Source organism: Myotis myotis, unplaced genomic scaffold (genome assembly GCF_014108235.1).
Source record: "Myotis myotis isolate mMyoMyo1 unplaced genomic scaffold, mMyoMyo1.p scaffold_m19_p_6, whole genome shotgun sequence".
In the NCBI taxonomy this organism is placed as follows: domain Eukaryota; kingdom Metazoa; phylum Chordata; class Mammalia; order Chiroptera; family Vespertilionidae; genus Myotis; species Myotis myotis.
This window is the reverse complement of record NW_023416368.1, coordinates 85,419,768-85,437,212: the sequence shown is the minus strand read 5'-3', so window position 1 is coordinate 85,437,212 and position 17,445 is coordinate 85,419,768. Positions and strand designations below refer to the sequence as shown.

The 17,445-nt window shown below is 46.9% G+C and overlaps 1 protein-coding gene across 1 annotated transcript; it reads left to right on the top strand.

Moving 5' to 3' along the window:
- Window positions 1-82: 82 nt before the first annotated feature.
- On the top strand, window positions 83-17,373 carry ECSIT (ECSIT signaling integrator). The gene is given in 10 exon segments (XM_036314387.1): window positions 83-216; window positions 428-583; window positions 585-603; window positions 6,145-6,263; window positions 11,106-11,523; window positions 11,886-12,109; window positions 16,017-16,074; window positions 16,183-16,331; window positions 16,494-16,599; window positions 17,032-17,373. Coding segments are annotated over 9 exon segments (1,500 nt in total). The 5' UTR covers window positions 83-216; the 3' UTR covers window positions 17,283-17,373.
- Window positions 17,374-17,445: the final 72 nt, after the last annotated feature.

Sequence of the window (17,445 nt, the reverse complement as noted above, 5' to 3'; positions counted from 1 at the left end):
TATACGGGACGAGGGGCTGGCTCATTATGAGGCAGCGCCCATGCCGTCCTCCCTTCCTATTGGTGCTCCTCCCTTTGGGGCGGGACCTCCCTAAACCCGCGTTCTTGATTGGCTGTCTTCCTGGCGGCCCGTGACCCGGAAGCCCTCTGGGCAACATGGCGGCGCCCAGCGGCCAGATGGCCGTGGCTCAGAGTCGGCGGCCGCCCGCGTTCGTAGGTAGGTTGTGGGTGGGGAGGCGAGCGCGAGCTGCGGGGCTCCGGAGCGGCCCGTTCTGGGCCGGCGGCGCGGGAGGGCGGCGCCAGCGGGACCCGGCGGCTGGGCCAGGGCACCGTGACCTCTGCGAGGCGGGGCGGGCGGAGACGCGCCGGGGAAGGCCGCTTGCTCTCCGTGCGCTGCCTGCTCAGGTCTTGAATTTTCCGTTTTGCAGATGAGACAGCCGAGGCTCCGAGAGGGTGAGGCTGTCTCCAGCGCGCACGCCGCAGGGGGGCCGCTCGGCCGGAACTCGAGCCCGCGTGCGCCTGTGTCTCCCAGCGACCCCCGGCTCCCGGCGGCCCGCCGCAGAGCTGCTGTAGGTACACCCCGCCGCGGGCTTCAGGTTTACAGGTTAGAGTTTGTGGAAACTTGGTTCTGTCCGTTCCGGTGGCCTTGTTAGGCACCTGCCGTAGACCAGGTGTTGTCCCCGGTGCTGGAGCCGCAGCAGTGAGGAAGGCAGGACAAATCCTCCATCTCCTGGGGAGCAGGGTGGTTTCCGATGCCAGTAGTTGCTAAAAATGCATTCATCGGGGTGCGGGGGCTTCGAACAGGGAGTGAGGCTGCTGTCAGGACAGGCCTTTCTTTCCTTAGAACATAGGCCTGAATGACCGCAGCGAGCTGTGGCCTGACCTGGGGGAAGAAATGTCCAAACAGAAGGAAAAGCAAGCGCGAAGGTTCTGAGACCAGGATACATTTACCTTGTTTAAGAAACAGTGTAGCTGGGGTTGTAAGAGTTGAGTTTGGAGGAGTGGTCCCTGGCAGATTTTATCTTACGTGTGATGTATCATTAATTTTAGGCAGAGAACACTGAATTCAGTTCACGTTTTATTTTATTTACTTTTTATTTTTTTAATAATTTTATTGATTTTAGAGAGGAAGGGAGAGAAAGATATAGAAACATCAATGATGAGAGAGAATCATTGATCAGCTGCCTCCTGCTCGTCCCACACTGGGGATCGAGGCCACAACCCCCGCGTGTGCCCTGACCGGGAATCGAACTGTGACCTCCTGGTTCACAGGTCGATACTAGGCCACTGAGCTACCCTGGCCAGGCTAGTTCACATTTTTTAAAGCTCCCTATGGTCAAGGTGGGGAGAACTGACTGGGGGCGCATAAGGGAAGACATGGGAGGCTGGGAGAGAGGTCGTGGGGGTGCTGGCCTGCAGATGGAGGGAAATGTATGCACTTGGGGTCGGTGTGGAAGTAGTCACCAGAATTACCTAATGGATTAAATGGGGGCATGAAGGGTACAGTGGATTCAGCAATGACTCCTAGGTTTTAGGCCTGAATGACTAGGAATTGGTGGTGTCATTGGCCAGGAATGGGGAGGAAACAAGTTTAAGCAGGGATATCAGCTTGGCGCAAATTAAGTTTGAGACAGCTGGGTATATGCCAGAGTGGCAGTTAGGTATGAAAGCTGGAGCTTAGGCGATAAACATTTGGATCCATCAGCACGTAGATCATCATTTCTCAGAATTTAACACACAAAGAAACCTGGACACTGGTTAAATGCAGACTCTGATTCAGTAGGTCTGGGTTAGGGCTGAGATTCTGCATTTCTAGTAAACTCCCAGATGATGATACCAATGCAGCTGATCCCTGAAACACACTTTGAGTGGCCAACGTGTATATTGGGGTCTTGCCCTAGCTGGTTTAGCTCAGTGGATAGAGCGTCAGCCTGAAGGGTCCTGGGTTCAATTCTGGTCAAGGGCATGTGCCCGGATTGTGGGCTCGATCCCCAGTGTGGGGCTTGCAGGAGGCAACCGATCAATGATTCTCTCTCATCATTGATGTTTCTATCTCTCTCTCTCTCCCTTTCCCTTCCTCTCTGAAATCAATAAAAATATATTTAATAAAATAAAATAATAAATTAGGGTCTTAATCTTAGCTGCGTGTGAGAGTCATTGGAGTGTGCTAAAATGCTGGTGCCTAGGCCCTGCCTCTAGGTATTCTGATTTAATATATCTGGGCATGGGGATTTTTAAAAGCTTCCTAGATGACTCTAACGTGAACAAAGTTTGGGAACCATTAGAGCTGCCTACAGGAATACAAAGACGAGGAGAGGAGCAAGCTGAATGACACCTCAGGGTAGTAGACAGACAAATCCGGAATGTGGGATTCTGCAGCCCGGTTACTCAAAGTGTGGTCTCCAGACCGGCAGCACCAGGCTCTCTGGGGAAGCTTGTTAGATAAGCAGCCGGAGTCTGGCTCCCCCCCAGAGCTGTTGATTCAGAATCTGCCTTTTAACAAGATCCCAGTGATTTGTCTGCCCAGTCACGTTTTCAGACATTGCAAACTTTAGAGAAGGAAGTGGGTCTTGCTGACTAAGTGAGAAACAGGCCTGGGTGCTCGGAAGAAAATCAATAGTGTCAAGCAGGTGGGAGGAGGGTCTCACCAGTGCCACATGCCTCTGAGAAGTCATCACTGGCTTTGGTAAGTATAAACCATCAAGGGTGGGGTTAGTGGAGTGGTGGGGGCAGCGGCCAGGTTGGAATAAGTGGAGTATAGTATGTAGACACCTCTCAGGATAAAACTTTTTTGTAAAGGGAGCAGAGATGTGAAACAGGCTGGAGGGAGACTTCATGTCAAGATGGGAGATGCTAGAGAAATTTTAATGCTGAGGATGATCTAATACTTCCCAGTTCATTTTATGGGGCCAGCATTGCCTGATACCAAACCAAACAAGCACGAAAAGAAAACTACAGACCAGTATTTCTTATGAATATGGACACAAAAATCTTCAACAGAATACTAACAAACCAAATTTTAGTAACACATAAAAAGGATTATATGTGGAATTTATCCCAGAAATGCAAGGTTAATTTAAAATCTGAAAATCAGTTAATGTATAAAAGACAAAAGTCACACGATTATTTTAATAGATGCAACAAAAAGCATTTGACAAAATCCAATACCCTTTCTGATAATAACACTCAATATTTCCTCAACCTGATAAAGGACGTCTATGAAAAACCCACAGCTCACATTGATGAAAGACTGGATGCTTTTCCCTTAAAATCAAGAGAAGCACATGGAAGCGGCTCTTGCCACTTCTATTCAACATTGTACTGAAGGTTCCAGCAAGGGCACTTGGGCAGGAAAAGGAAATAAAAGACATTCAGATTAGAAAGAAAGAAGTAAATCTGTTTCTATTTTCAGAAGACATGATATTGTATATAGAAAATCCTAAGGAATCCAATAGAAAGCTATTAGAGCTAATAAGTGAGTTGTGCAAAGTTGCAGTATACAAGATCAAAGTAAAAATAAATTTCATTTCCCCCTAGTTGGTTTTGCCTAGTACACAGAGCATCAGCCCTTGGAGTGAAGAGTCTCAGGTTTGATTCCGATCAAGGGCACGAACCACAGTTGCAGGCTTGATACCAGGCTCTGGTCTGGGAGTGTGCAGGAGGCAACCATTCCATGTATCTCTCACATAGATGTTTCTCTCTCTCTCCCCCCCTCCCTTCCACTCTCTAAAAATCAGTGGTAAAAAATATCCTCGGGTGAGGATTAACAAAAATAAATAAATTCTATTTCTATATACTAGCAATGAACAGTACAGAAACAAAATTAAGCCCAGCCGGTGTGACTTAGAGGTTGAGTGGTGACCTGTGAACCAAGAGGTCAGTGGTTCCATTCCAGTCAGGGCCCACGCCCAGGTTTGATCCCCAGTAGGGGGTGTGCAGGAGGCAGCTGATGTGTCACTCTCGCATCCATGTTTTCTAAAAATAAAAAAATACATATTTTAAAAAATGAATGAAATATAAATAAATTTAACAAAAGAAATACAAGACTGAAAACTATAAAACATTGTTGCAATTAAAGATCTAAATAAATGGTGATAATAAATAAATAAATAGAGACATAGCCCATGTGTGGATCAGGAGACTTCACATTATTATTCAGCTACAATAGTCCCCAAATCAATCTACAGAGTCAGTACATCCCTATCAGAATCCCTCTGGCTTTTCACAGAAATTGACAGCTGATTCTAAAACCAGGAATAACCAAAACAATCTTATAAAAGAAGGACAAAGTTGGACTTACAGTTCCTGAGTTAGAAAACTATAATAACCAAAACTGTAGTACTGGTATAAGGTTCAACATGGATCAGTGGAATAGAATTGAGAGCCCAGAAATAAACCCTTACATTTATGGTCAATTGATTTTCACCAAGAGTGCTAAGACAATAAAATGAAGGAAAAATAGTCTCTTCAACAAACAGGCCTAGGACAACTGGATATCCACATGAAGTGAACCCCTTTGCCACACAATTCACACAAATTCCAAGTGGATCATAGACCTAAATGTAAGAGCTAAAAGTCTTAGAAGAAAGAGAGAGGTAAATCTTTATAACCTTGGTTCGGCGTGTTTTTTTAGATACAACATCAAAAGCAGAGCTATAAAAGAAAAACGTTAATTGGACTTCATCACAATTTAAAACTTGTGCTGCAATGATAACAAGTGCAAAGAAAACCCAAAGAATGGGAGAAATTATTTTTAAATCATAAGGGTCTGTTATCCAGGATATTTAAAGAACTCTTACAACTCAATAATGAAAAAGAGAACCCATTTTTTAAAAATGGACAAAGCATTTAAATAGACATTTCTCCAACGAAGATACACAATGGCCAATAAGCACATGAAAAGATGCTCAGCATCATTAATCATTAGGGAAATGCAAATCCAAACCCCAAGGAGCTACCACTTCACACTCACCAGGATGTCTAGTCAAAAAGACAGTAAGTGCTGGCAAGGACGTGAAGACATTGGGACCCTTACACAGTGCTGGTGGGAATGTAAAATGGAGCTACTTTGGAAAAGTTTCAGGGGCTCCTCAAAATGTTAAGTAGAGTTACCATATATCCCCGCAACATGACTTCTAAGTGTAGACCCAAGAGAAGTGTAAACACATGTTCACACGAAAGCTTCTACATGGGTGTTCATAGCAGCATTAGTTATAGTAAAAGAGTGGGAACAAGCCAAATGTCCATCCGTTGATGAAGGGATAAATAAAACATCTAGACAATGGAAATGTTTTGGTAACTAAAAGGGATGAAGTCGGATACATGTTACAACATGGATAAACCTTGGACACATGCTAAATGAAAGGTGCTAGCCACAAAAGAACATACGTATATCGTATGATTCCATTTATATGACATGCCCAGAGTAGGCAAATTTATAGAGATGGTAGATTATTGGTTGTCTAGGGTTGAGGATGAAAGGAAATCAGGGTGATAGTTAATGTTTTTGTTTTCATTAGGTTTTGTTTTCAGCGTGACAAGAATGTTCTAAAATTACAGTGCTGATTGCACAACTCTGAATATACTTAAAAAAAAAAAAGATTGAACTTTATACTATTTTAAAAATTAAAACTTTACTGTTGAAAGTTTTACATATGTTCCCCTTTTCCCCCCAGAACTTTATATTTTAAAAGGGTGGACTGTATGGTATGTGACTAAAGTTAAGAAATGACCTCATAGGGCCTTTCCCAGATTCTAGTCAGGGCACATACCTAGATTGCAGGTTCAATCCCCAGTTGGGACATGTACAAGAGGCAACCGATCAATGTTTCTCCTACATCAATGTTTTTCTCCCTCTCTCTCTAAAATCAATAAAAACATATCCTCTGAAGAGGATTAAAAAAAATAAAATTAATAAAAAAGACCTGGGAGGGAGGGTGGGGAACCATTGCAGCAAATTTCTCTAGATAGTGAAGCAAGGACCCTTGATTATAACAGTCATTTAAGCTCCATCCTGTGGATGAGGAAGCAGTGGGGCTGGTGAGTTAGCTATGCAGTCTGGAATGTGGCCTCTGCCAAGAGTGAGGTCTCATCTCCATTAGCAGGTGGGGTGCCAAGCTGATGCTGTCTCTTCTCCCTTGTCCAGGTGGCTGTCCAACAAGCAGAGGCAGGAGCTGGGCCCAAGCCATCATGCTGGCTCGGGGCCTCTCTCGGGGCTGGAGAGGCATCTGTGGTGCTGCCCTCACGGGAGCCCCCTTCTCTCAGGTAACTGCCAACCAAGCAGTCATCAGGGTGGAGGGAGGGAGGGACGGAGGCAGGCAGGCCTAGGATTTGCTCCCAAGCCCTTCAGAATCCACCCAATGAAGGCAGCTGGCGGGTAGGGGGGGGGTGGGGGGGGTGGGGTGGGGTGGGGGTGGTGTCTGGGCTGGCCTGTCTGCTCTGAGGGCCAATTGAATGTTTCTTATTTATTTTAAAAAGTGCTGGTGCCCACAGGTATGAGGGGGAATTTGAAAATAAGGATGTATGAGCCAACCAGATTTGAGTGGTGACTCTGGATACCTCCTACATCCACCTATAAGGATGTGGGCAGAAAATTGAACTTCCATCCCTTATCCAAAGTGATGACCCAAGGCAATCAATGGCCATAGACTGAAACAACAATGGTGATGGTGGTGATACTGTTAAAAGCTCTCTTACTGAGCCCTTTCTCTGTGCCAGGCCCTTTGCTATGCATTTAATTTAGATGATCTCCTTTGCGGTTACACTTCTTTGGGTATTCTAGAGCTTCCTTTTCGATTTTTTCCTGATGCACATACCACTTGTAGTACTGTTTGCCTACACTTTCACTTTAAATGAATGTCTGTTTATTTGTTTTACATCACCTTATGTAAGCAAGACTTCAGGATGGCTGTGGGGGCGGCAGAGAAGAGACTCCAGGCCCAGCTCTGCTGCTCGGCAGCTGTGTGACACCAGCATCCCACTTCACCCCACTGGGCCTCAGTTTCTTCATCTGTAAAAGGGTGCAGTCAGTGCTCAACAATGCCTGGAACATAAGAATACTCAGTAAACATTCAGTCCAAATAAAAATAAGAAATTTGTTGTTTATCATCTAAAGCAGGGTTCGGCACAATTTTTTGTAAAGGGTCATAGAGTTAAGTATTTTTGGCTTTGCAGGACACAGAAGCTTCATCACAGCTGTTCAACTCTGTCACAAGCCAGACATAATGAATGAGCATGGCTGTGTTCCAATAAAACTTTACTGACAAATGTAGGCAGCTGTCCACTGTTGAATCCCTGTAAATTATTCTTTATTTCAGTTAATGTATGCTTAATTTCTGACTGGTCCTTTCCATGTCTTTGACATTCTCACTAAGATCCTAGAAAGTCTCACCAAGTCCCTTGAAGGTTTCATGAAGATCCTTGAGTAACCTTATAACCATGGTTTTGAACTCTGTATCCAGTAGTTTGCTTTCTTCCATTTCTTTCATTTGTGACATGTTTCTTTGTCTCTCATTTTGGAGAGCTGCTATGTCTCCTGGAGTTTTCAGAGTGGCCTTGTGTAGTGGGTGTCCTATAGGACCCAGTGGCTTAGCCTCCCCAGTGACCTGATCTGGTCATCTAGGTGCACCCGTGTGGGCTGTGTGTATAGCCTTGTTGTAGTTGAGCCTTGATTCCTGTTGGCGTCACTGGGAGGAGTTGACCTCCAGGCCAATTGGCTGTGGGGACCAGCTGCGACTTCAGTGGGAGAGCTGCTGTGCAGGAGACACCCCTGTGGAGCAGGACTTGCTTCAGTGGGGCTTTGGTGCTCACTGAGTCTGCCCCTTGAGTGTGTCGCTTATGGATGTGTAGAGTTGTAATCTGTATGGTCAGAGCTGTCTACTGGGTGCACTGGCTTTGGGGCCTCCCAGGAGGTCAGTCACTGCCTGGGGCCACCTGGCAGGAGCTAGAGAGAGATCTGCAGATTTCTCCTATTTGTTTTGGGTTTACAAGTGTCCAGGTGAGGCCCAGCTGTGAAGCAAGGCAGACTGGTGCTGGTGCTGAGGCTTGGGCCTTTTATTGATAGGTATGGGGCACTCTGACACCAGCTGTGGCTTGTTTGAGATATTTCAGCAGAGTTCAAGCTTGAGCCAGGACAGACCATTCATGTGGAAAAGCTTCTGCCAACGGCTTGGGTAGGGCTGCCAATTGGATGGGGCCAGGTCTCAGGGAATCACCAGGGTGAAGCAAACAGTGTTGGGAACTCAGATATGGTTGCCAGTCAGCCCTGGGACGGGGGAGGTCTTGGCATAGGAATAATGACCCCTGTGAGCACCTCCGTCTGATAGAAGATGCCAGACAATCCAGTTCCTCCCCATATATATCTGGGTCCCCCAAAGCCTCCTGGCACTGGAGCTCAGAGGTATCGAGTCCAAGTAAGTTCATGCCCGGCCCTTTAAGAGGGACATCTGGGTCTCCGGCAGCCTCCGTGTCCCTCAGCCACAATCCCTGCTGGTTTTTACAGCTCAAAGTTACAGGGACTTCTCTTCCGAGCTCTGGGACCCTGAGTCGGGGGGTGTGGTGTTGAGCAGGGACCCTTTGCTCCTCACAGCGGCCTCTGCAGGGATGATCTCCCTCTGGAATAAAAAAACGCCACATGTGGGTGTTGGACCAGCCCATTCCACACCTCCACCCCTCCTACCAGTCTCAACGTGCTTTCTTCTTTACTCTCTAGTTGTAGGACTTCCATTCAACCAGCTTTCAGGCGGTTCTGAATGATGGTTCTGTATTTTAGTTGTAATTTTGATGTGGTTGTGGGAGGCAGTGAGTACCAGCATTTACCTTTGCCGCCATCTTGGTTCCTCCCAAAATTCTAAAAGTTCTGAGGCTGCATCACGACAAGGGTCTGTCTTCCTGTCTGGCCACCACTTAGCTCTAGAGCAGCAGTTCTCAACCTGTGGGTCGCGACCCCTTGGGGGGTCGAACAACCCTTTCACAGGGGTCGCCTAAGACCATCGGAAAACACATATATAATTACATATTGTTTTTGTGATTAATCACTATGCTTTAATTATGTTCAATTTGTAACAATGAAAATACATCCTGCATATCAGATATTTACATGACGATTCATAACAGTAGCAAAATTACAATTATGAAGTAGCAACGAAAATAATTTTATGGTTGGGGGTCACCACAACATGAGGAACTGTATTAAAGGGTCGCGGCATCAGGAAGGTTGAGAACCACTGCTCTAGAGGCAAGAGATTTCACGTGTTTATTATATTTCCTCCCAAACATATTTCATAGATGCAAAGTATGTATATCCATTTAGTTACTTCTCATTACTCACAGTATTATGGTCTATAAAATTGCTGCATACATTGAATTAGCGATTACTAAACCTTTGCTCCCAGGTGAAGTATGAGGTAGGGTTCCTGTGAGCCTCTTGTCACATTTTCCTCAACCAATCATTACGTAACCTTATTGTATGCATATTTCTGTTTAAAGGGACCTTATTTAATATATATTGTTGATTAATTAACATTGAACTCACAATCAACAGCACTATAACTTATGCCTAAATGAAGCTTATCTAACACATGTGTTTTTTCTGTAAGCAACAGCAAAGGCTTCTTGTATGTAGGAGCGCTAAGCAGCACTCTGTGCCACGTTTGGGGACCATTTTCAGTAGCAAAATCACCAACAAAAAGATGTGAGAAACATGCACTAAGTAAGCCTCTGAAAGGACTCGTGACAGTATGAGAGCCAAGACAAGAAGGCAGAGCATCATCTTGTTCAACCTCAGCCACATATGTCCACGAAAGACCAGGAAAGTGCCATGAGGGAGTACTGACTTGGGGATTACACATCAATTTTAGCAAGTAGGCAAATTCGGAAATATGGAATCCACAAATAATGATGATCTACTGTATGTAAGTTTGGGGATTTTTTAAAATATATTTTTATTGATTTTAGAGAGGAAGGGAGAGGGATAGAGAGATAGAAACATCAATGATGAGAGAGAATCATTGATAGGCTGCATCCTGCATGTCCCCTACTGGGGATCAAGCCCGCAACCCAGGCATGTGCCCTTGGCCAGAATGGAACCTGGGACCCTTCAGTCCGCAGGCCAACGCTCTATCCACTGAGCCAAACTGGGTAGGGCAGGGATTCTTTTTTTTTTTTTTTTTATGCATATGGGAACCTACTCTAAAACAGTTTCATACTCTGCTTTTTTTTTTTTTTTTTTTTTTTTTATTGCTTAAAGTATTACAAAGGGTATTACATATGTGTCCATTTTATCCCCCCGCCCTAGACAGTCCCCTAGCCTCCCCTACCCCCCAATGTCTTATGTCCACTGGTTATGCTTATATGCATGCATACAAGTCCTTTAGTTGATCTCTTACCCCCCTACCTTCTGCCCCGCAACCCTCCCCGGCCTTCCCGCTGCAGTTTGACAATCTGTTTGAGGCAGCTCTGCCTCTGTATCTATTATTGTTCAAAAGTTTATAATGGTCTCTATTATTCATGAATGAGTGAGATCATGTGGTATTTTTCCTTCATTGACTGGCTTATTTCACTTAGCATAATGCTCTCCAGTTCCATCCATGACGTTGCAAATGGTAAGAGTTCCTTCCTTTTTAGAGCAGCATAGTATTCCAAGCTTTTTTTAATTTAATGATATACCTTGAAGATCATCCAAGTAACACAAGACCTCCTCAGCGTGTCTTAGAGCAGCAGATGTGCTTCTTGTCCAAGTTCATAGCCATTTGCTTTAACATTTCCTTGCTGATGCACACTGGGGCCATTTCCACTGACATGGCGGATGCACAGTCGTGTGGTGCAGGTGTGTTTAGAGATGTCAGATTTAAATAGCAGGTGCAGGATTGCTGTGACAGAAGGGGTGTGTTTGTCCTCGTGAATATTGTCAAATTGTCTCCGAGGAGGTTTTCCCATTGTGTTCTCATAGTCTGTGATGGTGGTTGATCTTGGATTTGGAACCACAGCTTACCTCCTCAGAAGCCTTTAGGGATGCCCACTGGCATCTTCCCCAGGAAAGAGCAAGCCTGGCATTCCCCGAGGGGCACTGGGAGGTAGCAGATTCCAGCAGTGGTTCTCTGTCCCCAGGTACCCTCCCAGGTCCCTCGAGGCCTCCACTGCAGTGTAGCCACCCACAGCTCTGACTCATCTCTGGTCCCGAGGCCACCTGAGCCCCTGCGGCAGCCTGCCAAGCCCCTGTCACCCCACGAAGAGCTGTTTAGGCCAGCGCCAGATGGGGCCCGGGACAAAGCCAGCTTTGTGCGAGCTGTGCAGAACTTTGGGCAGCACAACGTGCACAAGCGGGGCCACGTCGACTTCATCTACCTTGCCCTGCGCAAGATGCGGGACTACGGCGTTGAAAAGGACCTGGCTGTCTACAACCTGCTGCTTGACGTCTTCCCCAAGGAGGTCTTCCGGCCTCGCAACGTCTTCCAGAAAATCTTCGTCCACTACCCACGGCAGCAGGAGTGCGGGCTTGCTGTCCTGGAGCAGATGGAGAACCACGGTGAGGCCAGCAGGCCCAGGGTGGGGGAGTGGCTGCCTCCTGCTGCTGGGTCTGGGCCCCTACATCCCTCTGTGGCTCTGATGTGTGTCCTGTCTGCCTGCCTGCTCCCCTCCCCCGTCTCTCTCAAATCTCTCTTTGGCTCTCATCCCTTTCCTCTCTCCCTCTGACTTTTCCTTTAAATTCTCTCGGATTCTGCCCTCTGGCATCAATTCCCTGACGTCTGTTCTCCCTATTTCTTGCTCTTTCCATCTGGTCCTTGCCATAATTTCCTCTTGGTCCCGGGCTCCTCTACTGGCCTCTGTCTCCCATGTCTCCCCTCTCTGCCCTCTCCCTGAGGCTCTGCTGCCATCCACCTGGCACAGGGGTGATGCCCAACAAGGAGACCGAGTTCCTGCTGGTTCAGATATTTGGGCGCAAAAGCTACCCCATGCTCAAGTTCGTGCGCATGAAGCTGTGGTTCTCCCGCTTCAAGAACATCAACCCCTTCCCTGTACCCCGGGACCTGCCCAAGGACCCTGTGGACCTGGCCGTGTTGGGTCTGCGACACATAGAGCCTGACCTCAGCGCCAGGGTCACCGTCTACCAGGTATTCACCCCTGTCCATTCCACCCTGGGCTGGGCTCCCCCTTTACTCCTTACCGCAGCTTGACTCTGACCTCTGCTCCTCCTCCCCTCCCCACATGCACTATAATCCAGGCATCTGCCTTCCTTTCTGTTCCTTGAGCAACCTGCCTGTTCCCTCCTTGGGTCTCTACACTTTACACTCGCTGTTTGCTCGGTCAGGAACACGCTTCCCTGGGGACTTCACATTCTTCCCGTCTCAACAGCACTGTCTCTTCCTCAGGGTCCCCTTCCTGACCACCATGTCGTACTGAGTTTGGCTGCTCAATTGCTGACTCAGTTTCCCCTGTGTCTCCCAAGGTCCAGCCCAGGGTCTGTCACAAAGCTCAGCAGTTGTTTGTTGAATGACTGAATGAAATATTCTATATCCCCACCCATGTCCCGAGGGCCCCACTCATGCTAGGTCACATGGGACCCAAAGAGAGCCCCTCACAGCATTGGTCTGGTCATGGAGGCCAACCCTGGATAACAGCTTCCCTCAGAGCCACTGGTTCTAAGATAGAGAAATCCTGGGGGCCATGGTAGCCCAGAAGGGACAGGGAACCAGGAGGGCTTCTTGGAGGAGGTGAAGGTGAGCTTGGCTTAGGCAGGACAGGAGAGGCGAGAGTATTCCAGGCAGAGGGAGCAGCATGGGGCAGGCTTTAAGGTCAGGGAGATGCTGAAAGGTCTTCCTTTGGTGCAGAGGCTCTGGGTTGGGGAGAAGAGGCCAGGAGGACGATGGGTTAAAGAGCTTGTTTTTGAACCTGTTGGTGAGGAGAGATCCTGGAGGAGGGATGGTGTGGATGTCATGTTTCTGGAAGGAGTTGCAATTTCAAAAGTGCCCTCTAGTAGCCAGGTGGATGGAATTGGGTCGTGGGGGGAGAAGACAAAGGGAGTAGGATAGTGGGTGATGCAGCATCCAAGTGAGAGAGGACAGAGGTAGTTTTTAACTCGTTTCTTAATTTTTTAAAAAGCCAAACAGTAAATAAGAACACAGTGAAGAGATCTCCCCGTTTCCCCCAGAGGAATTAACTTCCATGTCCCCTTCCAGAGAGATCCTGTGTGTTTGCAAGCAGATCTATCTTTTTGCATAAGCTGTGTACATAAATATCCCATTTCCCCCTGCCTCATTATGAAAAATACATACAGAAAGGTGGAAAGCATGATAAAATCACTGACACTACCCAGATTTAGAATGGAAACAATCCAAGTATCCATTAAGAGCAAATTGTGCATGCAGACTGTGGCACCTCAGTCAGAGATTTGGGAAAAAGGCAAAATGAAAGGATGAAGTATGCACAGTGGTATAGTCAGCTGTCTTCAGTGAGAGAGAGGGGATATAAAAGTGCATATACCTATTTGCCTATTTTCACAAAGATAAGTCAGAAATGGGTAGAAATGATAATCTCTGGGCAGGCGAGGAGATGGGGTAGAGAGAACTGGAATGGAAGAGAGACGTGGATCTATTTAATATGGATTGGCTTTTTACCTATGCAAATGTGTAAAAATAAAATTTAAAAAGGGGGGGAAAACTACCAAAATTTGAAACAAAAATGGATATAGCTAAATATCTAATTGATAGCATAACTTAGAAAAAAAAATCTTCTCAGTCACAGTCATCTGACTGTCCATCTTTAGTGGCATGTATTCTAAGAAACAAGATCAGCAGAGAAATCCTGAACTTGATCCCATAGCATTATGGTAGTAGTAATGTCAAAACTATTTATGTAAAAAAACCCCACTATATATTGATGGGCAAGTCAAATAAGTGCATGTATTACTGCTGATAGGAACCAAGATTTTTAGCATGAGAGAAAAAGATATATAATCAAATGTTATTTTTTAAAAACTCCATGGTGTTAAATTTTGAAAACTTTTAAAATTGATTTTAGAGGGAGGGCAGGAGGGAGGGAAAAAGAGAGAGAAACATCTATTTGCTGTTCCACATATTTATGCATTCATTGGTTGAGTCTTATATATGCTCGCACCGGGAATCAAACCCCTTTACCTTGGCGTATTGAGACAGCTCTAACTAACTGAGCTACCTGGCCAGGCATGATGTTAAATTTAAAATGAAAAATCAGTATAAATACAGTCAAACCTTGTTTCTTGTATGTCTCCCATCTTGAACAATTTGATTCTCAATCTAGTTGTTCATAGAATAAAAGTCTCGATTGTTGAACGAAACTTCGAACCAAACTTTGGTTTTTGACCTGACAGTCCCTTCATACTATTACCTCATCATGACAAAAAGCATCTCTCCGCAACAAACAAAGGAGAGAATGCAACAATTTTAGCACAATTTTAAAACATAAAGAGGCCATCAAGAGAGCTAATGTTGCTAAGGGTGCGAAAGAAACAAGGATCACAGGCAATTGAAGATAGGAAAACTTGTTGATTTGGATAACCAAAAAGCAATTAGCCAGTCACCGCATTTCAGAGGCCGTGATGTATGAACAAGCAAAGATGCTGCATGCTGACTACTTAAAAGACACCCCGGGAACAAGTGCTGAAAGTGACTCCTTTAAACCTAGTAGGGAGTGGTTCGATAAGTTTAAGAAAAGTAGTGTTTATTTATAGATTAAACAGTACGTTAGACATGTACTGTATACAAGAAAGGTTAAAACAGAATCATTTAGGGGTCTGGAACAGATTAATTCAATTTTCAAACAACAGCTTCTCAAACAGCCTTCTGGAATGAATTCAGTTCTAGAACCAAGGTCCCACTGTATGTTGTCCAGTAAGAGGGCCCAAGAGTAAAACATTTACTTTTTCCACCCCCAAAAAACACTTTTAAAAGCATTTCTCCTGCCCAGGAGTATAGCTCAGTTGGCTGAGCATCGACCCATGCACCAAGAGGTTGCAGGTTCAGTTTCCAGTCAGGGCACATATCTGATTTGCAGGCTCAGTTCCCAGGCAGCCAATGTTTCTCTCCCTGACTCCCTCTAAAACTAAAAACTAAAAATAAATAAATAAAATAAACTTTAAAAAAATTTCTCCTAAAGGGGGTCAAATATATGGTGACAAAAGATTGGACTTTGGGTAGTAAACAGATGATGTATCACAGAATTGTACACTTGAAACCTATATAATTTTATCAATGTCACTCGATAAATAAAATAAAAAAAGAAAGTGTTTCTCCAGTGGCAGAGCATTACACACTTTCTGCATCTTGCCTTTTCCCATTTCACTTAATAATACGCTTGGTGGTTCTTCTATGTTTGTGCCCACGGATCCAATGAATTTTTAACCTGAAAGGATGGATGATGTGTACCAACAGTTGTCTACTCTCAGATACTTTAGTCAAAGCATATGTGCCCTTTTTTGGTTTGTTTATCCTCACCTGAGGATATTTTTCCATTGATATTTTAAAGTGAAAGAGGGGGTAAAGACAGAAACATTGATGTGAGAGACACACATTGATTGGTTGCCTCCTGCACACTCCTGACCAGGGCCTGGGCTGGGGAGGAGCTTGCAACCAAGGTACGTGCCCTTGACCAGAATCGAACCGAGACTCTTCGGAAGACAGGCTAATGCCCAATCCACTGAGCCAAACCAGTTAGGGCTACTCTTGGCATTTTAGAACCATCTGAAGTGAGTGCTGTTATTACCCCTATTTGAATGGGAGAAACGAAGGCACAGGTACAGCAAGTTGGCCATGGTCACACAGCCCGTGGCAGAGCCCAGATTTTAATGCAGGTGGGTGGCCTCCAGGGTTCCGGCTGTGTGAGCATCTGAAATGTTAGTGGCTGAATTGGATACAAGTGAGGAGGGGTTAGGCTTGAGTGACATGTAGGAGGCCCAGAATTCGCTGGGGACCCCCTTCCCCATTTCTCCCCAGTTCCTTGTAGGGGCTGGAGCCCCAAAGCTTCCACTCCTATTCTTTTTTGCAGACGGCTTCATCCAAAGACTCCACGGGCACAGCAGATCCCACCCAGCAGCATATTGTAGGTAAGGCCCTGCGTGTAGAGCAGCTGGGTTCTCACTGGGCCTGCGGGGTGGGCTCCTGGGCTTTTGGACTCAGCCAAGGCCCCTTGGGTATGCGTGTTGCCACACCAGGTATCCAGAGTCCCGATCAGCAGGCTGCCCTGGCCCGCCACAACCCCGCCCGGCCTATCTTCGTTGAGGGCCCCTTCTCCCTGTGGCTTCGCGACAGATGTGTCTACTACCACATCCTCAGAGCAGACTTGGTGCCCCCTGAGGAGAGGGTAAGGGCCCAGATGGTGAGGGGTGGGCTGGCACTGCCCTGAGGGCTAGTGAGGGTTCACAGATTGGGGTGGGAGTGACAGTTTCTGCTGATGGTAGGGGGGGAGGCTGCAAGATCCTGAGCCTCTGACTCTGTCTGTACCCCCCGCCCCTTCCTGGGGTAGGAAGTGGAGGAGATTCCAGAGGAATGGAACCTCTACTACCCGATACAGCTGGACTTGAAGTATGGGAGAGGCGGCTGGGATGACTACGAGTTTGACATCGATGAAGGTAAAAACTGGGATGAGCAGGACTCCAGATACAGCATGGGATGAGGTGTGGCCTATGGGGTTGAGGCAGACCTAGCAGGTGCCCAAATACACACACACCTGAGGGGCTCCGGGCCTGTCATTTCTCCATCATGGAGCGCCTCTGTGCTGGTTACCCAGTGTGACCAGGGCAGGGCCAGACGGGGAACAGGCAAGTTATACTCTGGGGAGGAGCAGGTGGGAAGCGGGAGGACTTTCCGGTGGAATCTTGAAGAACCAGGAGGCATCACACAGGTGAAGCCTGGGCTGGGCGGCTGAGGCAGAGTGCATGTCCTGTGCGGAGACTTGGATACACAAGAAAACCAACAGGCAGCTTCCAGTCCCTGCCCTTGGCCTGGAAGGGGTGTGGGCTACAGTCCCCCTGCACAAACTGAGGGCCTGTCTCTCCCAACAGTGGAAGAAGGCCCTGTCTTCGCCATGTGTATGGCAGGTGCCCATGACCAGGCTACACTGGCCAAGTGGATCCAGGGCCTGCAGGAGACCAACCCCGCCCTGGCCCAGATCCCCGTGATCTTCCGCCTGACAGGGTCCAGTGGGGAGCTCCTGGCGTCCTCCTCAGGACTGGAGGAGCCCTCCCCGCCACCACCCCAAGAGCAGGAAGAAGAGGAAGACCATACGCAGCGACAGCAGCAGGGCCAGAGCTGAGGCCTGAGCGGGCTCCGGGGCACGGGCCTGGACTGGTGTGGAAGCATGAGATGACCTTTGAATGTACAGCAAATAAAAGTTTCCTGGTTGAGGGCTGCCTTCCCTCCTATCCGGCGGTGGGGCATTCCTGCCCTTTTAGTGCCTGGTGGCAGGGCTTCTCAAG